Raw genomic sequence first — 24851 nt, 5'->3', positions numbered from 1 at the left:
ATTCAGTGGTAAGTTCAATAATTACTCATCTTTTACTGGATACTGTGGACAATTTGAATCTTGGTATCTCTTAAATAAATCCCAACAAATCATATGATTTTATATAAAACCCCGTAGTTATGAAAAAACTACTTTGGAGTAGATAAACTCAAATATTTGAGATCACTAAAATCCTTTTCGTAGAAAATATGTATTGTTTTAATTTTTGTTTCCGCTCTAACTCCTTCATCATTTCCAAGTCGAACAACATTACTAACTAATTAAACAATACGATAGGATCGGGAAATATAAAAAGCTTTTCTTAGGTGATGAGATATTTAAAAAATGTTTTTAAAGAATTTGAATTTTAAAAATCTGTCCCCACTTTCATGAATAAATTCAAGGTATTTTTTTTTGTAAATTAGTTTTTCCTTGTCCTTGCAAAATGAAGTACCCAATAGGTCCATGTATTCATGTTTGTTTCCTGTTGGAAATTTTTTATTGGAACCTCAATATCAGTGACATCATTAGAACATTTTTCTTATTGGTTATAAGAGAGTCTCACTCTTGGAAGCACTTAAAGTTTCAGATGAATGTAATAATTCAATTTAGGAAAATTTAGATAAAGCGTCTCTTTCATGCATTGTTGTAAAATACAGAATATTCAATAAATATGCATGAATATGATTTACACAAGCTAAATGCTTTTAAGACGTTGGCAATATCTAATACTAATGAATGAATCACCTCTTTCCAAATAGTAATTACAAAGCCAGATCGATGAGTCCATCACTTTTTGATTTTCCCACCTGCCAACTGAAACGGCCAAAAAATTGCTAACAATAATTTATTGAAACTGCTTAAGTTATTTAAACAACTTTTTTTATAAACATTAAATATATTGATTAAATCTGAATTAACTAACTGTCAAAAAAGAACTCGCGTGAAGAACAGCAAGGACACGGAGGTAAACGTATCAATAGTTTTGGAGCTCAACAAGATTTGAAATTTTTATAAAAAAATTCATGTATATCTTATATGAATGAATAATCTACATACCTTCAATTTCAAACACATATATAAACATTTTTCTTCAAAACAATTAGAAAACACAATTAAGATTTTTACTTCAACAAACGGTTTGTGATAACCTTTTCAGAATGTAAATAAATGATTCTGTTAATTTAAAACGGTCGGTTAAACTTACATTCTGGTCCACATTTCTTAGAAGCACATTTTAAGCATTCTCCAAAGCAACCATGACATCTTAAATTCAAGCAGTTACAAAGATCCATTTCTGATTTATTTTCATAAGATGTTGCCGGCATTGCTGCATCAAACGGGATCGATGTTCTTCGTGGAAGAATATCGTTATTTTTCTTCAATTTGTACACTACTGTCTCTGAATGTTAAAAGACTTGCAGAACCATATCGAAATGGTTTTTTTCATTTATTTCAATCTGTGTCTTATACTGATTCGATGTCGGTAGACTTGCGGAATCAAGTCGCCATGATCTTTCTCTATTTATATTAGTTTGTGGAGAATTTTGACTGGATGCTGTAGGTCTAAAGGATTTAAATCGGATTAATGTTTTTCTTGAAAGCATCTTGTCAGATTTTTCAGTTTGTGGTTTTGTTGTAAGTGAAAATAGATATGGAGGGCTAACGTTTTAATGCAGTTCTCTGACTCCTCTGGATAATAACGGGATTGCGGAATTATACCGAGGCATCTTAACTAGACATAATTTTTTCCTTGGAGGTTTATCGTTATTTTCCTCTTGCGGTATTAAATTGGATTGATGTTCCTAGTTGAAGGTTATCGTTGTATTTCCCAATCTGCACAATAGTCTTTTCTCTATGAATGTTGTTAGACTCGTAGCTCGAATCGAAATGGTTTTTCTTCATTTATTTCAGTTGCTGTCTCATTTTTACACGTTTTTTGTAAACTTGTGGTTTGACAGTAAACCTCAATGTTGTCAAATATTTATTTATAAATCGTAATATAATTAAAATCATTATGATCTGGCTTCAGTTCTCACTAAATTTGGTTAATGGGCAATATTTTCCACAAGTAATCTAAACAAAAATAATTTCAAGACCAAGAAAATAATTTTGTTTTTGGGCAAAAAGTTATGTTAAATTTGGGGGTAATAAACCGGGTACTTCTTGGCAGTGTTTAGGTTCAACATCTGAAAGGTATTTATTGTCTGTTGGAAAAATGTTGTTAATGCATACTTATTGCAGATTTTGTAGTTTACATCAGTCTGAAAGATTCGCTTCATCCAAATTTTTAAAAATTTAATTATTTCACTCATCTGAAACTTCTTCTTCTGCTTCTGAAAGTATGAACAACTCTTGTAACCAACAAGAAAAATGTTCTTATAATGTCATTGGTATTAAGGTATTTTGTTGATATTATATAAGCTGGCCAAAAAAATAATGTTTTCAAATTTTATTGCATTGCATTTTTACTCATGAATCACTTCTTCACAACGATTGTGATGTAGGAATACGATAAAATTACCTATTTTTCCCTAAAAACTGAAAAATAACAAAACTGCAGCATAACAATAAATTTAAAGGCATTTGACATTGAACAGAAAAAGAATTTAGCCAACGGCGATTGATAATACAGTGAAGATTGTAAATTTCATTAAGTCGCAGCCTAAGCAATCCCGACTTTTTGCCATTCTGTGCGATGAAATGAGTGAAAGTGCTGTCAAGATTGTTTGGGCTTGTTAATGAATTATGATTGTTTTTGTTGTAAAATTACGCGATGAGGCATAATTTTATCTTCTTTATTTCCTTATTTCTTGTTCTTTCTTTCTTCATTTTACACTTTTGACTTTTCTGTTTCTTGTTTTTTGTTTTCAGCATCATTTTCCTAATCATGGCTCTTCTTCACATTACTTTCATCTTGTTTTTGACTACTGCTTTTCTCATAATAATATTAGAAGTCAAAATATACATTATTCGAGTATCCTATTATGTAGAGTTTTGTAAGTAACTAATTTAACCATATGACTGGAATGGGGAAATATGAAAAGCTTTACTAAAAACTGAAACTAAGACTAATATATCACTTGAACAATATCTAAACACTCAAAAATATTTCACTCCAACAAATCTATTCAAAATGCTTTTTTAGTATTTAGTAAACAAAGGCAGCCATTTTATCGCAAACGAATACAGATACATAACGATTTTGGTTAGCTTATTTATTTTCATAAACTTTTTCATCAAAATTAGTTTCTTGGTCTTGAAAATATTTTTATTTAGGAAAATAACGATAAACCTCCAAGGAAAAAATCATGTCTAGTTAAGACAGTGGAGTCAGAGCACTGAATGAAAACGTTAACCCTCCAAAAAAGAAGAAAGTAAGATTTGATCTCGAAAATATATCTATTTTCACTTACAACAAAACCACAAACTGAAAAATCTGACAAGATGCTTTCAAGAAAAACATTAATCCGATTTAAATCCTTTAGACCTACAGCATCCAGTCAAAATTCTCCACAAACTAATATAAATAGAGAAAGATCATGGCGACTTGATTCCGCAAGTCTACCGACATCGAATCTGTATAAGATACCGATGGAAATAAATGAAAAAAACCATTTCGATATGGTTCCGCAAGCCTATTACCATTCAGAGACAGTAGTGTACAAATTGAAGAAAAATAACGATATTCTTCCACGACTAACATCAATCCCGTTTGACGCAGCAATGCCGTCAACATCTTATGAAAATAAATCAAAAATGGGTCTTTGTAACTGCTGGAATTTAAGATGCCATGGTTGCTTTGGAGAATGCTTAAAATGTGCTTCTAAGAAATGTGGACCAGAATGTAAGTTTAACCGACCGTTTTACATTAACAGAATCATTTATTTACATTCTGAAAAGGTTATCACAAACCCTTTGTTGAAGTAAAAATCTTAATTGTGTTTTCTAATTATTTTGAAGAAAAATGTTTATATATGTGTTTGAAATTGAAGGTATGTAGATTATTCATTCATATAAGATATACATGAATTTTTTTATAAAAATTTCAAACCTTGTTGAGCTCCAAAACTATTGATACGTTTACCTCCGTGTCCTTGCTGTTAATAAAAAAAGTTGTTTAAATAACTTAAGCAGATTGAATAAATTATTGTTAGTAATTTTTTCGTGTATAGATATAGTAATAATAGTAATAAAACAACACTGCCTATTGACATGTGCAGTGTTGCCGTTTCAGTTGGGAGGCGGGAAATTCAAACAAGAAAATGTTGTTATTGAGTAGAGAGTGAGTTTACTAATTCAATCAACTGATGATCTTGAATCAAATTATTCTCGGTAATATTTTTTTTTTGTACAAAACACATAGAGACTAATGGAGAACATTGAAACAGGTGTCAGACTGTGTAAAAGTGAGTGTGGTAATAGTAGTATATGTCTTGGATTTCTCAATGTGAATATTCTTCTAGTATCTTTTAAGGACTTTTACTTTTGTGAATTGTTCATTTAACAAACTTTGGGCAGCTGAGTGTATGTCCTCAGTGTTGATTCATTGTACAATCAACCAATCAATATGTATATCATAAGTTTTTAGATATATTTATTGTAATTAAATAATTACCTCTATTATTCGATTCACTTTCCCCATTTTGTATTCTATAAGCATCTTCATTAGCCATTCGAAAGTATTATCTGATGTGGAATTTTCAATATTGCCAATCATTTCCGTAATGCTTCTTTGACACTTCTCAATTTGTCACTGTGCAATCCAATTCAGGTTTGAGTTTAATATTGTAGGTATCTTCGGTTCCATTTTCCATTTCTTCACACCTATACAATTCGAAATTATGTATGATTGTAACATTCAAGTTCAGTTCAAATGATAAGCATTCTCACCTCTTATTCGAACTTATTCTTAAAGTCTCACTCACTAATGAAAACATCAATTTGTGGTGAGCAAAATAGACAAGCTACAATTGCATCATATCGCCTATTCACATTGACAGCTAGCTAAAAAAGGATCAGAACACTCTCTAGGGTAGAATCTGAAGTTTCATTCACTGAAAAGAAAATAAAAAAATTGCTCAATTTAACAGTTACAGTTTTGAAAAAAAAACTTTTCACATCAACTTAATGAAAGTACTGAAGTTGCTTGCTAACTTGCTGACTTTTTGCTATTCTCTGTGATCAAATGGGAAGTGAGCAAAAAGCATTCCTGCTTCATTGTGAAGTACGGTGGCTCTCAAGAGGTAAAGTGTTGTCAAGATTGTTCAAGCTTCTTAAGGAAATAATATTGTTTTTGTTGGAAAATCACAATAGGTCAGAAATTTTTCTTTTTGATTTCCTTATTTCCTGTTCCTTGTTCTCCTCAATATTATTTTACACTTCTCACTTTACTGTTATTTGTTCTTTGTTTTCAACATCATTTTCCTCATCGTGGCTCTTCTTCACATTACTTTCATCTTGTTTTTGACTTCTGGTTTCTTCATTATCTTTTAATATCCTAGTTATTATTTTTATATCATGTATTTCAATTTTATTCCAGAGCTGATATCCTTTCTAGTATCTTCGCCAAATCCTCGCATCTGAGCCAAATACACTTAGATTTCTTAGTGTCCAAGGTTTACCCTCAATCCAATTTTCCATTAAGTTATGGGAAGTTTGCTGGAGTATAATCAAGAATAGTACCTCATTTTTTCATATATTCTTTCATTCGTTTACTCGTATATTCTCCATTATTTCCTATCTTACTTAATGAACTTTTGTATCAAATTTAGTTTCAACCATTTTTATGTATTCTATTATCCAGTCTGACACTTAACTTTTGTGTTCCAGTGAAAATATTATCACATTCTGAAGAAAGCATTCATCAAAATGTTTGTTTCCAATACCTTTTACGCTTATGTCACGTTTTGTAGATTTCATCATGCTTTGATCTTCTATCGCTTATGAATACAGATATATTGAATGTCATTTCTCTTATAGATATAGCTGAAAAATTTTTGAGTGACCTTACCTTTTAATTGTTCTGTATCTCCTTCATACAGCTTAGACAATTTTTCAAATATTTCATCATTTACCAGTACAGCTCATAATATGTGTTATGTATGTATGTACAAATGTATGTTTTTATATATTCATAATCATGAATACTACTCGGTACCTATGCGGTTTATAACCAAGTCCATAATTCTATATGCTTTTAAAGTTATTCCATTTATGTTACAGTTTCCAGAAAAGTTTTTTGTTCTAATGAATTTTCGTTTTTAGTTTCGTAATCCGAATTATTTATTTATACAATGAAAAGTCTCGGACCTATAACTTGTTGTTTTTAGTATTATTAGAATAAAAATATCCTTTTTATTGTTATAACTTAATATAAAGACAGATATGCAATAACCTAAACTGTCTAATATCACTAGGAGCCAACTTCACAGTGTACTAGCATGTTGCCATTTTAACTTTCAACACAAAAAATATTCTATGCAACGTTGTAAAATATTATTTTTGTTATAATACGTTGTCTAACATATACTGTAATAACATTGTATAAAGAATATTCTTTATACAATGGTTATACTATTATTACTCATATAGGTAAGACTCCTATATGGACAGTTGGTATTACATATATGTCTACATATTTTCATTTTATTTGTTTCAGATAGTTAAATCATCGTAATTATAGCGGTTTTATTTCGTGATGTACAACGCGAAAAATCGTTTTTTTCTTAAATATACAGGGTGCGGCAGCATAACTTCCTTTTTTAAAAAGTTCGCCATTTAGTCGGTAGATGTCGTAACGGAGTGCTAGTGGTCTCGTTCGAGAGGGGGGACTATAAAGTTTTGTCCCGGCACAGTTCAGTCGCCATCATGCGTTGGAACAGTGAGGAGCGTGCGTTTGCCGTTGAGGTTTACTTTTCGAGCGGATGTTCTGTGATCGCAACCCAGCGCGCCTTTCGGAATCGCTTTAATTTAGCCCCCTTGGCCCCTGTCCCGGACCGGAAATCAATTGTTACGTGGGTCACTACGTTCAGACAAACTGCAAGTGTGACAAGACGAAGAACTGGAGTCCCTCGGCCCATTAGATCACCGGAGAACATTGAGTTAGTTAGAACTTCAGTGTTGCGATCACAACGGCGTTCTGCGTGCAAACATGCGTCTGCCCTTGGACTTTCCGATCGTTCTGTGAGGAGAATACTTCATGATGATCTTCATTTTCATCCATACAAGATGGCAATTGTGCAGGAACTTTCTGAACGTGACTTCAATTCTCGGAGGAACGCGTGTGAGGTTTTTCTGGAAGTCGTTCCTGAGGACGCTATTGTTTTTTTTTAGTGATGAAGCCCATTTTCATTTGTGTGGATCCGTAAACAAACAAAACATGCGCTACTGGGCTGATACCAATCCTCGACAATTGCATCAACGGCCTTTGCATTCACCTAAAGTCACAGTGTGGTGTGCAATTTACTCACGTGGAATTATTGGTCCCTGGTTCTTTGAGGAAAATGAAGTCACAGTGACAGTGAATTCGTACCGGTATGTAAACATGTTACAGGAATTTTTTTTCCCACGGCTAGATGAGTTGGACTTAGGGGACACTTGGTTCCAACAAGACGGAGCAACGGCACACACTTCAAGAACATCGATGGCTGTTTTGAGGGAACACTTCCCAGAGCGCCTTATCTCAATTAGGGGCGATTTGGAGTGGCCAGCCCGCTCTCCCGATTTGACCCCTTGTGATTATTTCCTATGGGGTTTTTTGAAATCCCGTGTGTATGTGAACCGTCCAAGGACCCTACAAGATTTGAAGACGAACATCCAGGAAGAAATTGCCAACATAACGCCTGCTATGCTGGCAAGAGTCATGACAAACGCCAGAAATCGGTTTACTCAGTATATGGAGAATGGGGGACGTCACCTAACTGATTTGATCTTCAAAACTCAGTAAAACAAAACTTTATGTATGTGCCTGTATTATAAAAAACGAATAAAAATTTTCTGATTCATACAATAAGTTTTATTAACTTTTGAAAAAAGGAAGTTATGCTGCCGCACCCTGTACCTAAAGATATCATCAATTGATGATTTCGATTGGTTAACGAGATAAACATTTCAAAGTGCTTAAATTTCAAAAGTCAACAATTGTAAAAAATATTTTTTTAAGTGAATGAAAGTAAGACGGTTAATAAGTGTTATTTGTATATTAAAATTGTAGAAGTTTTAAAATGCCGTCGACTTTGAGTAAAGAAACCAATTTGTATTACAAAAATTTGGTAGTGACAAAATTCAATAACTGGTTGAAAATGGTTAAGGAGAAGAAAAAACAAACTTATCGAAACCAAAACTCAACGGTATTGCTCCAAGCTCCAAAGGAGGAAAAAGATGCTAACGATACGAAGATTATCGTGACTCCTGCAGATAAGTTCGATGCATCACCACCAATGAACTGTAGCGACGCCAATTCCAAGGAAGTTCTAAACAGAAAAGATGCGAAAGAGGAGGAACATATGGATTTTTTGAACGAGAGCTTCTACGAGAAAATGAGATTACTTCAAGAATGCAGAAACGTCGGTCTCTACGTGTATTGCGACTCTTGCGATAAGTATAGATACCTGCCCGACGTGAAAGATCCCCTGGATCTATCTGACAAATGGTATTGTTGGATGAATCCAGATGGGAGGTATAATAGATGCAAAATCAAGGAAGAATCGATCGACGATAAAGAAAAGGAGCTGATGATATTTAATATATATAACGCGGGTAGCATCGTCTGGGCGAAATTCGAAGGTTATCCATGGTGGCCGGCTATGGTGGAAGATGATCCGGAAATCGAGAATTATTTTTGCTTGAAAGATTCCTCAGAACCGGTAAGTCTAATATTTCTCTTGGTCACTTTCATTAGGTTAGTGTTCTAAGTACCATTTTTTTAGTTCATGTCACGTACAGGATGATTTTGTTTTAATATCGAAATTATTAAGTTACCTTATATACAGGGTGATTTTTTTACTTATTCCAATATTTCATTTGGAGTGGAAATCGAAATAAATTTCAAGTTACCTTAAATAGAGTGCGATTCTATTTATCAACTGAAAGTGGAGAGTGGGAAATTTGTAAACTCGTATACAGCTTTATTTTTTTTTTTTTAATTTGTAAATTTTGATGGCCATATACAGGGTGATTAATCGACTTTTTTTCGTAATATATTTCGATAAAATTCTTGAAACGACACAAGGTATTCGATCTATGGAGTTAGTCACACTGTGACGGATAACGATTATTTTCAGACGCACTACCACGTGACATTTTTCGATTCCGGCGCGGTGACTAGATCTTGGGTGAAGGCAGAAAATTTGAAGTGATGGTGTCGTGATTTGAAGGAAAAATGTTCGTTCTAATTTTTGATAAAAATTTGTTAATTTTCTCAATAAAGTTTGTTATAAAATCATTTTTTTTTTATTAATTTTATGCAAATAATTTTTTATAACTAATTTCAACAGTTTCAGCCTTATCCTTAAATAAAAAAATAAAATTCACATATAACAGGGGAAACAAATAGAGAAAAAATCGATATTTATTAGAGTAGTCTGGGATACAGTTCTCACTCACCTCATCAACATTTCAGAAGGAGCTGTTATTATACCGATATTCAATCGGTCATCCTATACATGCCTCTATGGTTGGTAATAGTTTGAATGACACTGCCCCGCTGTTATACTTTCGAAAGCAAATATGCTTAATATGGATCCAGCTTGAAAAATATGTGGGACACTCCCATCGGGTTTCGGAATAACCACCACAGGGGAGCCCAAGTCGATAGTGACAACAATTTCAAGCTGCTCATACAATAAAGGAGTGAACAGTATAAAATAGAACAACAATGAAATTGTATTAAAACATACATATAAAATAAACGAAGTAAAGCTAAATCCTAAAATATACACAGATCTTCTTTGAAATAAACAAATTTAGTTCTGTTTAGAGGTTGAGTAAATACAAAAAGATTATTATTATCTTTGGAATTTACATAATCTAAATATAACTCAGTAAATACAGGGTGATTTTATATTCGACCGACAATGCTTTACCACAGAGAGATATCAATAAATGATTCATTTGATATAGGAATGTGAATCCTTACGTGGCCTAGTTGTTGAGACTGGAGCATATTTTGTTTTAAATTGTCTGAATATTTCTAGTTGAAAAACTAATAACCTTTTATGGAACTAAAACGATCTTTCTTTTTTCTTAATTTCAAAACTTTCCCATTTTCTGAACAATTCTCTTGTTCATTGGCAAACAGAAACATCATCTAAATAGTTTTAGTTTGCAAATAACAAGGTATAAGACATCAATCAATACAAAATATAAGTCAAAGTTTTAAAATTTCTATACAAAATCTGTCTCACTGGGATTTTCTAGAAAACCAAAATAACTTCACAATTTTCAATAATTATTTTTGTCCGTACATTAAAATTAGGATTTAGTTACATATTCACTGAGAAGTTCAATCAAGACAGATAAAGTGTGTTAAGTAAATGGATTACAAAAACATTTGTGTGAAGATCAATTATAGAAACGAGCACTATTATACAAAATCAGAAACAATTTTTCTATATAGAGAAAATTCTAATTTCAAATTAACTTCTGTTAACAATGTGATTTTTAATTATAAGAAATTTTTTGATCAAGAAAAATGGCAAGTAACAAAAGCAGTTCTATACGATTCTCATTATATTATTATCGAAAAAATTTGAGAGCATTCATTTGCTATTTTTCAAAGAGCATAAACTAGAAAATAATTATAATAATAATTTCAAATTGTTCACAGTATCTAGTACAAGATGAGTAATTATTGAACTTACCACTGAATTTTAGAGTTGTTCTAATTCAATCAGAGTAATGATAGTCTTTCCTTTAAGAAATAATCCTTTGATAATTTGCAGTTATTACAAATACCAAAATCAGTTGATATCTTATAAATCACTTCTTCCTGTAGTTTTTTGTATCTTTCGACCAAATGGATCAAATTACATATTTTGTTCAATACCTTTAGTGAGTTACTAATTCAATCAAATAACCATCTGATATCAAATTATACGCAGTAATATTTTGTTTGTTTGTTTGTTTTGTACAAATCACATAGAAACTAGAGGAGTACATCGAAACCGGCGTCAGACAGTATAATAGTGAGTGTGGTGGTAGCAGTAGGTAGTAGTAAATGCAGCACACAAATTGTCCTCGCGTACTTTATGAAATAATCAACACTTTTCCATTCAATCAAACGTTTATTCCATAATTGTATCCATTCGAGTTAAAGATCATTATTGGAGGTATCTTCGGCTCCATTTTCCAATTCTCCATACTTATACAATTCTAAATTATGTATGATTGTATCAATCAAGGTCGGAAAGAAATCATTTTCATTAACGTTTCAAACGATAAGCATTCTCACATCTTATTTGAACGTTTTAGCTAGTCTCCCTTATAATCTATAATATCTCAACCAAGTCACATACAATCAAAACTTTTCAGAACAGTTCTCCATTACTCGTTTAGTTCGATTTGCACATATAATGTTTAATTTGTACAAAGTGATTAGATTGGTTAAATGGTAATTGCCTTAAAAATACTTATTTAAAAACAAGTGATAAGGCAAAATTCATTTATTAATAATTTATAATAATAAACATCTCAATGCAAAACTTATTTTTATTAGGTTAGTTTAGAATTTTTAAAAGAAGTCCCTAAGAAGGCAAAACCGAACCATAAGTACATTGCTGATTATTTGAAATATGGTTTTTGTGGTTACTGGCACAGATGACAACCTGCTACTTCAGTGTGTTTTATGTTTCGAAGTATTTGCTGATGAGAGTATGAAACCTTCAAAACTGTAAAGACTTTTCACAAAAAAAAAAACATATGTATTTCTTTCAGTACAAAGAAAAAGAATTCTTAAAGTCAAACTCAATAACGAAAACATCAATTTCTGAAAAATAGACAAGCTACATTTGCATCTTATCGCCTATTCATATTGATATCTAAAAAAGGAACAGAACACTTAGTAGGTTAGAATCTGAAGTTTCATTCACTGAGAAGGGAGAAAAAAAATCGGCCAAATTCACTGTCACAGTTTAAATAAAACAAACTTTTCACTTCAACTTGATGAAAGTACTGAAGTTGCTGGCCAGGCTAATCTATTAGCCTTTGTTTTTTGTTTTCACATTACTTTCATCTTGTTTTTGACTTAAATTGACTAATAATTATAATAAATAAGCATATCCTCATTAAAAACCTATATGTTTGTCTCGAAGATTTGTTGGTACATGTCTATAGTAAATTTGTATTCAAATAAAACTAGTATTTGATATTATTTCTTTCAAACATTCTATGCTAGATAAAACAAAAACATAAATGAATACACCTACATAGCAATGTTGCATAGCTTATATTTTTTCATAAACATAAGCCAAAATTATTTTCTTGATCTTTGTTTAGATCAATTGTGGGAAATATTGTCCATTAACCAAATTTAGTGAGAACTAGAGCCACATTCTTATTGGTTTTTAATAATATTACGATGTATAAATAAATATTTTTGAAACGTAACATGCATCCAGATAATGAACAAATAAATTGTAAAATTTGACAACATTGAGGTTTACTGTAAGTTGGCTTCAGTTATATTCAAACATGCCAGCTGGGTTAATCTTATTTATTCGTCCGTCCAAGGTCAAAGTAAACCAAAGTTTCAAACAAAGGAACTTCGGAATTCATTATAATGTTAGAAACGGAATTGGTATCTAGTTGAAAACTTACTTATGTTTAAGTTTTAAACGTGAAGATTAAGTGAATGTAGTTTATGTAATGAAGTAAATTTTGACTGAAAATGTATAAATTTTTAAAATTTTGATTCTTATAGTAGGTATGTACAGTTATTTTTCACACTTTCTACACCTTTAACTAAGTAATTTGATAAAAATACTCACGTACAGACCACAATGTTTTATGTTGATGAATATGCTTTTAAGGTGTTGGCAAGTATTAGAATATCTTTTTTAATAACAAGTATAGCTACTACACCAATACTGGAAGTAGTTTACAAATAATTTATTTTTAGGTAAAGGAGCGTGATTTCTCATTTACCCAAATGGCCTCTAATAAAAAAGAATTGTATGTACTCTAACATATTTACTAATTTCGCTATGGTAGCTTGATCTGAACTGGGCCTGGAAATTTGTAGTGTAACGTCTGTGAATGTCAAGTTACAAAAAAAGAATTATATTATTGAAGTAGCAACAAGAGAACCGCATCTACCCGGTTTTGAAGATTTTTGCAGTGATTCTATCATTTAGGAAATATTTTTGGAAATTTAATAAAACAATCCCCAACAACACATTTTTTTTTAAATATTTACCTGTATATAATGATTGATATAATAGGAGCGTTTGGATGGATTCACATGGGGACCTTTAGTAGTTTTGGAGTACCTACCTTATGGAATTGCAAGATAAAGATCATTCAAATTAACTGTGGTATTTCTGCACAATAAATAAATGATAGAAAAGATCCTCGTATTGTTCTGACACATCTTACTTGTTTTATTCATATTTCTGAGGTAAGAAAATAAATAATGAGTAATTTTTGATTGGTTTGATTTAAAGAGACTCCACCCCAATTGTGGAGAATAAGTAACTTGTAGTTTACAATGAATTGATGAAAAATGTTGCCAGTGAGTTGATATTTGTCTAAATATTAATATTTTTCTAATAAATTTACTCTTAATCAAAATAATTAGTAGTTGCTCATCAATATTTGATATTAAATCATATATTTTGTTAAGTATTTTAGGTGACTTCCTTTGAAAATCTCAAACTAGTCTGAAAAAAATAACTTTAGCAATGTCATGTTTCCATCAAATTATTGTCTTACCAGTTTTTGAATAAGAACTTTCAAGTCACTTACCATTTCATCACTTTGTACAAATTCAACACTATATCTGCCAATGAAACTGAATGAGTAATGAAGAATTTTCCTGAAAAGTCCTGTATGCATATGACTTGGTTGAGTGTAAATTTAGCTTAGCGAATACATTGTAATGCAACTTAATGGTTTATTGCACTCCATGTCTAAGGTATTTTAGAGTTGTTGAATATTGAAGAAACATGTTTGTTTGAATTGGGTGAGGTAATGCCATTTCTACTGATACGTACCCACACACTTTTGTTTTATTTTTTTAGCTTCTCAACAACCAGTTGAAAGTATATTGTTATCAAGTCATTCTAATGGAAGCAAAAACGTTGAGAGAACGAAAAGGGAACAGTATTCTTTTCAAAACAAGTCCTAAACATCAAAATGTAGGCTTACAGCTGTCCTATGGAAGGTATCTAGTTTATATTAATTATATGTATGAAGAATTTTGAGTGGACCACATTTCTAAATGTTTTCTCACATTTGTTCTTAGCTTTTCAACTCACTGTCATCCTTTACTGTTACGAGATATATAGAATAATTGTAGATAAGTATAATTTTGAATATGCCTCTTTCTGTTACTCCTTTTAATTTTGTTGGTACATGTCTTCTTTTTCCCTCGATGTATTTTTTATAGATTATCTTCTTAAGCAGAAGATCAAAATTCATTATTTTCATTATTAAAGTGGAGTTTATCACTCCACTCTATCATAATCCTTTTTTTTTCGTGTTTAAAACTCATCAGATTGATTCCTTATCATATATAGCTGTCATAACAACTCCTGATCTCATTTTTTACATTGCTGACTTGCTGTACTATTATGACAAAAACTTTTTGTAAATTACTGACATCCAACCCAATTTTACTTAGAAAATTGTTGAAATGTTAAACAAGATATTTTCTAAAACGACTCATTTCTTCAATAGTTCACTTTATTTTCTTCAATTTTTCTGATTTTCATGTCTCTTCTTATTTTAACTTATGCAAGAAGTTATAACTTCATAACTTTCACAGTATGTATTATATCTTAAATATTCATATTATTACAAGAATTCATGCGATTAAAAAAAAGTAAAGGTGGTAGGAAGCTTTTGTTTTTTTATAAACATCGCTAGAGTGTAGATTTTCTAATGATATATAATTTTTTTCGATATCTTTTTGCTAACCAGAGTTGTAATTGGACCATTTCGACGAAATTCCAAGTTGCATGATTTGCGAAATTTATCAGTGTAAAGGTGGAAACAATGTAACGTCTTTTTGTGATGGTTATTGAGCAGCTGTTCCTCTTTATTTATCGAGAACAGATATTAATACATATTTCCATAATGCAGGTACTACAGATGAATTTCTTCTAAATTTTAATGATTTATTTAATATACTTAAATCTCGTAATAGATTGGCAAAATAAATATTTTAAAAACCACTTGGCTCAAGAACAAATTATTATTTTCAAAATTACCTTAAATCACATATTTCGAAATATTTGTAGTAATGTGAAGAGCCATGATGAGGAAAATGATGCTGAAAAGAAGTAAGAATGCTTATCGTTTGAAACGTATATGAGCATGATTTCTTTCTGGGCTTGAATGGTACAATCATACATAATTTCGAATTGTATATGTATGAAGAAGAATTGGAAAATGGAGCCGTAGATACCTTCAAAAATGATCTCAAATCTGAATGCATATAATTATAGAATAAAACGGTTGATTGGATTGCATAGTGACAAATTGAGGAGTGTCAAATAAGCATTAAGAAAACGAATGACAATATCTGGGTGGCGGGAGGCGCTAGTGTCTATAGAATTGAATTTAATTTGGCATCTGGCCAGCAGGGTGCGCTAGTGTCTATGGAACCGTGTTTAGTTTGGCGTCTGGCCGGCTGGGGCGCTACTGTCTATGGAATCGTATTTAATTTGGCGTTTGACTGGCAGGAGGCGCTTGTGTCTATGGAACCTTGTTTAGTTTGGCGTCTATGGAACTGTATTTAGTTTGGTGTCTAATTGGCGGGGGGCGCTAGTGTGTATAGAAATAGTCAACCTGGAAGTACCTGGCGGTTGCAAGTTGATCTTGATAAAAATACTATTTGTGTTTGATTTCTATACACACCAGCTCCTCCTGCCGGTCAGATGCCAAACTAGACACGATTCTATAGACACTAGCCGGCCTCTGCCGACCAAACGATAAACTAAAACACGAACTAGCGCCATCTAGCGAGGAATAGTCGAACTGAAAGTACTTAGCGGCGGCAAGGTACTTCCAGGTTGACTATTCCTCGCCAGATGGCGTAAGTTCGTGTTTGGTTAGTTTGGCGATCGGTCAATAGAATCGTGTTTAATTTGACGTTTGGCTAGCGGGAGGCGCTAGTGTCTATGGAATCTTGTTTAGTTTGGCGTCTGGCCGGCAGAGGTCGCTGGTATCTACAGAATCGTATTTAATTTGGTGTTTTGCTAGCGAGAGGCGCTTTTGTTTATGGAACCGTGTTTAATTTGGCGTCTGGCCGGTAGGGGGCGCTAGTGTCTATAGAATCATGTTTTAGTTTGGCGATTTGTTGAAATAGATTTATATGTCTATAGAATCGTGTTTAATTTGACTTCTGGCTAGCGGGAGGCGCCAGTATCTATGGGAACTTGTTTAGTTTAGCGTTTGGCCCGCTGGGGGCGCTATTGTCTATGGAATCGTGTTTAATTTGGCGTTTGACCGGCAGGAGGCGCTAGTGTCAATTGAATGGTATTTTAGTTTGGCGATTGGTCGACCGAGATTGACAGTGCCTATAGAATCGTGTTTAATTTGGCGTTTGGGTAGCGTGAGGCGCTAGTGTCTAGGGAATCTTGTTTAGTTTGGCGTCTAACCAGCAGGAGGCGCTACTGTCAATGGAATCGTGCTTAATTTGGCGTTTGGCTGGCGGGAGGAGCTTGATTCTATGGAACCGTGTTTAGTTTGGCGTTTGGCCGGCAGAGGTCGCTGGGGTCTACAGAATCGTATTTAATTTGGCGTTTTGCTAGCGAGAGGCGCTTTTGTTTATGGAACCGTGCTTAATTTAGCGTCTGGCCGGTAGGGGGCGCTAGTAACTATAGAATCGTATTTTAGTTTGGCGATTTGTTGAAATAGATTTATATGTCTATAGAATCGTGTTTAATTTGACTTTTAGCTAGCGGGAGGCGCCAGTGGCTATGGGAACTTGTTTAGTTTGGCGATTGGCCCGCTGGGGGCGCTACTGTCTATGGAATCGTGTTTAATTTGGCGTTTGATTGGCAGGTGGCGCTAGTGTCTATAGAATCGTTTTTAATTTAACGTTTGGCTAGCGGGAGGCGCTACTGTCTATGGAATCTTGTTTAGTTTGTCGTTTGGCTGGCAGAGGGCTAGTGTCTGTAGAATCGTGTTTAGTTTGGCATCTGGCCGGTAGGGGGCGCCAGTGTCCATAGAATAGTGTTTTAGTTTGGCGATTGGTCGACAGAGATTGATAGTGTCTATAGAATCGTGTTTAATTTGGCGTTTGGATAGCGGGAGGCGCTAGTGTCTATGGAATCTTGTTTAGCTGGGCGTCTAACTGGCGGCGGGCGCTTTTGTCTATGAAATCGTATTTAATTTGGCATCTGGCCGGCAAGGGGCGCTAGTGTCTTTGGAATCGTGTTTAGTTTGGCGTCTGGTCGGCAGGGGGCCCTGGTGTCTATAGATTCGTGTTTAGTTTGGCGTTTGGCCGGTAGAGGTCTCTAATATCCACAGAATCGTATTTAATTTGGCATTTTGCTAGCGAGAGGCGCTAGTGTTTATGGAACCGTGTTAAGTTTGGCGTTTGGCCGGCAGGGAGAGCTATTGTCTATGAAACCGTGTTTAGTTTGGCGTCTCCCCGGCTGGGGGCGCTAGTGTGTATAGAAATTAAACACAAATAGAATTTTTATTTAATTCAACTTGCGGCCGCTAAGTTTTGTTAAGACTGGTATAAGGGTCCTATTTACCCTTTCCACTTCTCCATTACCTCGTGGGACTTCACAAGTTGTTAACACATGTTTAATATTTTCTTCTCGACAATATGATTCGAATTTTTCAGAACGGAACACGGATCCTCTGTCAGATATTATCCTTGACGGGTACGTTTAAAATATTTTTTATTTTTTATTAAGAACTGATATATTTCTGTACCTGCTTGCATAAGCTAATTACCAATGATATTTTAACAAAATTGTAATTATTATATTTGTTGCGGATAGAGTTCAATATTTTATTTCTATGAACAAAAATGTTTTATTTTCAATTATTTTATTATTCTTATTGATATTTTTATATGACTATAACTATTATATTAGTTGCTAATGAAGTTCAATATTTTATTTTTAGGAACCGAAATATTTTTTTTATTATTCTATTTTTATTGATCTAATTATATTTCTATAATTTTTATATTAGTTACGGATAAAATTCAATATTTTATTTTAATCAACCAAAATGTTTTTTTTTTACTATTTCATTATTGTTACATGATTCTACTTTTTTTCATATTAGAATATATGTATTATCTAAACCAAATAAATAGCTAAATAATAAAGTTAATTTAACGAGATTCTGTTTTGTTAATCGTTAATCGTTTAATTATTTTATTTATTTTAATACTACTAATTTCATTATCACGGAGCATTATTTAAAGCATTACTATACAGTTATTTTCAAATTCAAGCGAATACCCTCTATAATCAGCGCCAACTATTTACCCATCAAAAATCAGCTCACATTTTTTAACCCAGAGACGTTACTCCTCTACACTTGAATGTTATCGTTGTATTTCCCAATCTGCACAATAGTCTTTTCTCTATGAATGTTGTTAGTCTTGTAGCTTCGAATCGAAATGGTCTTTCTTCATTTATTTCAGTTGCTGTCTCATTTTTACACGTTTTTTGTAAACTTGTGGTTTGACAGTAAACCTCAATGTTGTCAAATATTTATTTATAAATCGTAATATAATTAAAATCATTATGATCTGGCTTCAGTTCTCACTAAATTTGGTTAATGGGCAATATTTTCCACAATTAATCTAAACAAAAATAATTTCAAGACCAAGAAAATAATTTTGTTTTCGGGCAAAAAGTTATGTTAAATTTGGAGCTATTAAACCGGGTACTTCTTGGCAGTGTTTAGACTCAACATCTGAAAGGTATTTATTGTCTGATGGAAAAATGTTGTTAATGCATACTTATTGCTGATTTTGTAATAAACATCAGTCTGAAAGATATGCTTCATCCAATTTTCATAAATTTAATTATTTTACTCACCTGAAACTTTCAAGTGCTTCTGAAAGTGTGAATAACTCTTTTAACCAAACAGAAGAATGTTCTTATAATGTCATTGTTATTTAGGTTCCAAAAAAACTTTGCAGGAAATCTCAGCAGTTCTGTTTTCAATACACCCTAGAGGCCAAAAAAAATATGAGTATTCTGAAAAATACAGTGGCTCTTCAAAGAAAAAATATTAAGCCACTCCATCAACCTGATCTAAAGTAAATTCCTCAAAATCTCTGGTATCAGTTTTAAAAGAAAAATCTTTGATTATTGAAAATGCCGAAAAAACCTTGTTGGTAAGTTCTTTGAGTAACAATTTTCTCATAAATAGTAGATTTTCTATAAACCGATTATCAAGAAATGTATTTTAATAACTATTTTGCTTCATTTTGAAAAGAATGCTGAAAGCAAGAAGTAAAGGATTCTCGAGTTAAGGATATTTTGCTGTAATATTAAGTTATGCATTGCTAAAGCAAAGAAGCTTTAAATGCTCTAAAACCAAAAGAATTTTGTGACAGGGAAATTGTATACAATTTGATTTGGGATGAAATTGCAATAATAAGACGAATTGAATGAAGGAAAAAAATTTACAGGATATGTCGACATTGGAACAAATGTTAAAACTGATGAATTACCAGAAGCAAGGGACCTGTTGGGTAATTCTTTTTACAAGGACTTTGTGGTAGTGAAAAGGCTAATTTAATAAGAGAATGCGTCGAATTTATTCATGAAATTAGGGACAGATTTTTCAAATTTAAATTCATCATTCATCTGCCATTTGTACAGGTTTAAAAAACTAGCTGACGTTTTATCGCTGGGGTGGAAGTATTTAATAAAACGTACAAAGTAAATGATACGTCTCAACCCTTTTCACTGAATGCGAAATGAATGAATTACTTGTAATTTGCCATCATGTCGATCGGAGCTGCAACATTTATTGCGAACGAAATATATTGCTTGTATGTGGAGAAACGCTCACAATCGTATTCCTACGGAAATGTCACCACTAGAATATGGATGGAGAAATGTGGATGGAAAATTGGAGCCAACTTGGTTTCTAGGAAACCAACTTCCTGAGGCGTACGAAGACATCGTTATAACACCTGACATTTTAGGAGATACTTTAGATTCAGGTACGTTCTCTTTTCCATATTATACTATCACATCATAAATATAACATTATAATGTATCATAACCATTCTTAGTTACAGAATCACGAGATGACGAGGACGTCCTGGAAGTTGAAGTGGAAACAAACTTCAAAGATGAGTCTAAATGAGATGAAGACTAAAATATGTATTTCAAATTTCAATGTTTTGTAATTTATTATAAAGTGTAATGATCTATTTTTAATTTTATATTAATAAATTATCCAATTTCTGTACGTAAATGCGGATATATTATTTCTAAATTTCCATCAAAATGGTCAGACTAGCGATATCCCTCCATATAATTGTCAGATTATTATTCAGGAGGACTATGACATCAACTTGACCCTCCTGCATAAAAATCTGACACGCTGGAGTATGTCAAGGTTACCTTTTTTACATATACAAAAATATATTATGAGTTTGTGTCATCATTTTTTTCAACCGCTCGTTACGGCCAGCCCCCTTGAATTCATCGCCAGATTAATATCTAATAGTTACCAGAAACATAATACATGGTAGAGGTACATTAAAGGATGCAAGGATTCTCCCTATATAATTTTCTGATACTCTCGAGTCATTTCAAAAATCCCCGCCACTCATGTCTATCAAATAGACATATAAACGTGTTAATTTCCGTGAGATAACGAATCTAAAAATCAAATATCTCTTGAATTTAGATCAATACTTAAGCAGGTATCAATTAATCCGTAACATTAGGTGCTAATTAAATACTTTATTTTATTTTTATGCTGATGACCTTATAAAAGCTGATATTACGAATATTAATACCTAAATGCAAGAAGAGTTTTTTCAACTACAAATTCTCTTTTTTAGTGCATGCTTCTTGGTTGTTCAACATAGAGTCTTGCAAAAATAAAATTAAAAAGATATCCAACGACGCATTTTTAGTCTAACGAATCTTTATTATTTTTTCTAAACTTTATAATCCTACATGAATCGATTATAAATACCTTAATACACGTTTTAAATGATTAAATGATTAAAGACCTTATCTATAGCTTGATTTTGAAACCTACTGTAAAAATTAACAGCAAAACATACTCGTATATCCAATCTGGTTCCCAACATCAAGCATGTTAATAAAGCCACAACCATTTGTTTATTTAAAATTTCCAATAAGCTTGTGCCATTTATAAAATATATAAAATTTTATATCACACAAATTCTCTACTTTACACAAACAGCAGCTTTTAATCATTATTTATTGTTTTAGCAATTTCAAATAATATTTTCCTATCTGACATTTCCAGTTTTTTAACACTTGGTACATATAAAACATTTACATTAGTATAACTTATTTTTTCAATTCCTAAATTACTAATTGCTACTATGTTTCGGACTCCCATGGCTAACAAAAATCATTATTTATTGTTTTAGCAATTTCAAATAATATTTTCCTATCTGACATTTCCAGTTTTTTAACACTTGGTACATAAAAAACATTTACATTAGTATAACTTATTTTTTCAATTCCTAAATTACTAATTGCTACTATGTTTCGGACTCCCATGGCTAACAAAAATCATTATTTTTAGCAACAGCAATATGTATGAGTTTTTTATTATTATGAATCTTGAAAAGAAAATCCTTTGTGGTTACCCATATGGGTTTAACACACCAACGCAATGCAAAACAACATAAGAAGTTTGGAGCTAAATCATCTCAGAGTTCCTAAAGTATCTTGAAGTGCCCTTTGCCCGTTAGTGTCTTATTACCTGCCACTCATTCTATTTTGAGATATTGATATTTATAGTGATTTAGTAAGAACCATTTTCATGAATTGTAACGAAGTTTTAGCCAGCTATATTATGAGCGGTTGCTTATTGGGAACGTGGTAATGAAACACCAAAGTGGATTTTCAGTGGTTTTGATTTGTATTAATTCTTGTAAAATTTTTAAATATCATTTACAATAATTATTACAATTCAGAACCACCGAAAATCTTAATCTAATTATTCCCCAGACGATGAATACATAAGTATTCGAAAGTATTAAAGTTATTTCCCGTGGAAATTAAACATATTTTCCGAACTTGTGAATCGTCTGGGACTGAAATTATGGTTAAATACAAGAAATATGTACAAATGTTTAATAATATTATGTTTACTTACAATAATTAATTAAGAGTAGTTTTTAATTGGCTAGATGTTGTAGTGAGCGATGTTCAATAATGATTGGTTAATTTATGGATAACATTAAGTTGAAATTTATGGGGTAGGTGAGGTTAGTTGGTTGTTAAAAGCGTTTATTTTTATAGATGTTCATTAGCCACTCATGTCTATCATGAAGAACTCAATATGCATTATTAATCTACCAAGGTTTTGACAACTAAAAAAAATTACAAAAAAGTCTATTTCTTGAAACTACATATATTGCCCCAAATGATGAATTCATCAATATAGACACTGATGTAAATCATCTATAAATATCTATAACAAATTCTATAAGAGGTTTAATTTTAGAAACAACATATATTGCCCAAAAGGATTAATGCATTAATAAGAAAACTGACTTGAATAACCTTAGTGTATTTTATTTGAAACATTTTTCAAATACAAATTACATAAAATTAGATCAAGCACTTATAAAATTTATATCCCACTTATAACCTGAATCCAATACACCGAAAGCATAAATTGAACCAGAGCCAATGCTAAATACTTCTCCTGCTGTTCGAAGGCCTTCTGAATCTACATAATAGAGTTGAGGGCCCTGAAAAACTCATTTCCATAAATGTACCTTTGTAAGAAAGATCATTTTCATACCTTTGTATCCCAACCAGCTAACATCATTCCCATAGACAATCCCATTCCCTTATAATTGTAGACCATATTTGCCAATAATTTGGAAGCAGCAGCTACAGATATACGTTCTCTATTCCTAAGATCATATATTCTGCATTGTTTTGCAAGATCCCTATCCCAATATACACAGTCTGCTGCACCCCCAGCTAATGTTCCTAGAAAAATACAAAATTAATGTGATTTATGATTTTTGAGTACTACAATTACCTAATAAAAAATCATTTATCTGAACAATCTTCTTCATAGTTTGGGAGCCAATAAATTGTCCTCCTGTAGCTCTGGAGTCTACTGCAAGAACTACTCTTCCTTCATACTTGAATCCCAAGGTAGTTGTACCATGATCAAAATTCATTTTCAATTCACGTCCCGTTTCATCTTTCGTGAGTATCGTAAAACTATTTGCAGGCTAAAATTAAATAATGCTGGATATAATCTAAATATTATTCAAATGGCTCTTACATCACTTAACGGTGGTACTTGCAAACTCATGTTACAGTTGAAATTGGTAAAAAATTGGTGCAAATCATTTTTATACAAGGAATTTTCAAAGGTAATGTTATCCGATAAACCACAAATTTCGGTTAGAGTCATTTTTAATATAATTGCGCAACGTATTGTTATAAAGTTTTTAGCTGCAGAAGGTGTAAAACCGGCCGAAATCTTGAGAAGATTGACTGTACAGTTCGGGGAAAAGACGCGGTCGCGAGCTAGAGTGTTTGCTTGGCATAAACAGTTCGTGGAGGGCCGTGAACGTGTTGTAAATGAGAGCCATGACCGCAGACCTCGCACCAGCATTACAGCGGGCAACATCGACAGTGTTCGTCAACTTGTTGAAGGTGATAGGCGTCTAACAACTTCGGATATTGCAATTGAGTTTATTTATTTTTTTTTAAGTCGTCGGGTGTATTCCGTTGGATATGGAGTACCCGTGGTAGGTGGTGATACGGGTGATATATAATCAATTTCATAAGCACTGAGTTTTCAACTATAATGTATGTATAATGTATTAAAAAGTACGTTCCAACCAAGGTTGTAGACGATAGGTTAACCGGTAACTTGTTCCACATATTGATAGCCGATAGACAAGAACATTGAAATGTTTTTGTCGATTTTTTATGCCGTTTTCAGGGATCAATAAAAAATCGGTTATACGTGTAATCTAATAGAAAATATGTGAAATATTCAATAGTATATAGGTTGTTCAATTCTAAATTTGATAATTGTGAAGAAAATTAAAATTGCTGTATATTACGTAACCCTTTCGCTCCCAGTTGTTTTTTTGCGAGTAATTACGGTACTCAACAGCTTAATGGGCTATTCAACACTCAAATGACATGGAAAAATGGGTGATTAATTTTTTATTTCAAAGGGATAGCGGGGGTATTGGGACACATAGATCCCAGTGGAAACTTTTTGCGGGACATATTTAAACCAATGGTATTCATTATAATTTTCTTTACAACAAATTTCTATGTATGAAAACTAGAAAAACAATTTTTGCACAGAGGAACATTGCAAGCTGAGCAAAAGGTTGTTGTGCGTTTTTCCACAACTGTGACATCTCATTCGAGTTGGTCCTTCATTTGGAAGATGATCCCCAACATTCAATAACCATTTGGGTCATTTTGACGGTCTGACGTATTGGTGTTTTCTAA

At 32.4% G+C, this 24851-nt stretch overlaps 1 protein-coding gene across 1 annotated transcript; it reads right to left on the bottom strand.

Annotated features, from left to right (window-relative positions):
• Positions 1-22966: 22966 nt before the first annotated feature.
• Positions 22967-23787, bottom strand: LOC130451952 (proteasome subunit beta type-5-like). Its single transcript, XM_056791308.1, has 4 exons — positions 23656-23787; positions 23404-23602; positions 23158-23351; positions 22967-23104 (listed from the first exon to the last, which is right to left on the bottom strand). Exons 1-4 carry the CDS (start codon positions 23785-23787, stop codon positions 22967-22969), a joined length of 663 nt encoding a protein of 220 aa, XP_056647286.1.
• Positions 23788-24851: the final 1064 nt, after the last annotated feature.

The sequence above is a fragment of the Diorhabda sublineata genome, chromosome Y (assembly GCF_026230105.1).
Source record: "Diorhabda sublineata isolate icDioSubl1.1 chromosome Y, icDioSubl1.1, whole genome shotgun sequence".
In the NCBI taxonomy this organism is placed as follows: Eukaryota; Metazoa; Arthropoda; class Insecta; order Coleoptera; family Chrysomelidae; genus Diorhabda; species Diorhabda sublineata.
This window is presented reverse-complemented; position numbering and strand designations above follow the sequence as displayed.

Bases quoted from the DNA above. Each gene is read 5' to 3' on its own strand.
- LOC130451952 (XM_056791308.1), bottom strand. From the start codon at position 23,787: ATGACTCTAACCGAAATTTGTGGTTTATCGGATAACATTACCTTTGAA. The intron at 23,603-23,655 runs GTAAGAGCCATT...ATTTAATTTTAG, and splicing joins AAGTACCACCGTTAAGTGAT to CCTGCAAATAGTTTTACGAT. The intron at 23,105-23,157 runs GTATGAAAATGA...TGAGTTTTTCAG, and splicing joins TAGCTGGTTGGGATACAAAG to GGCCCTCAACTCTATTATGT.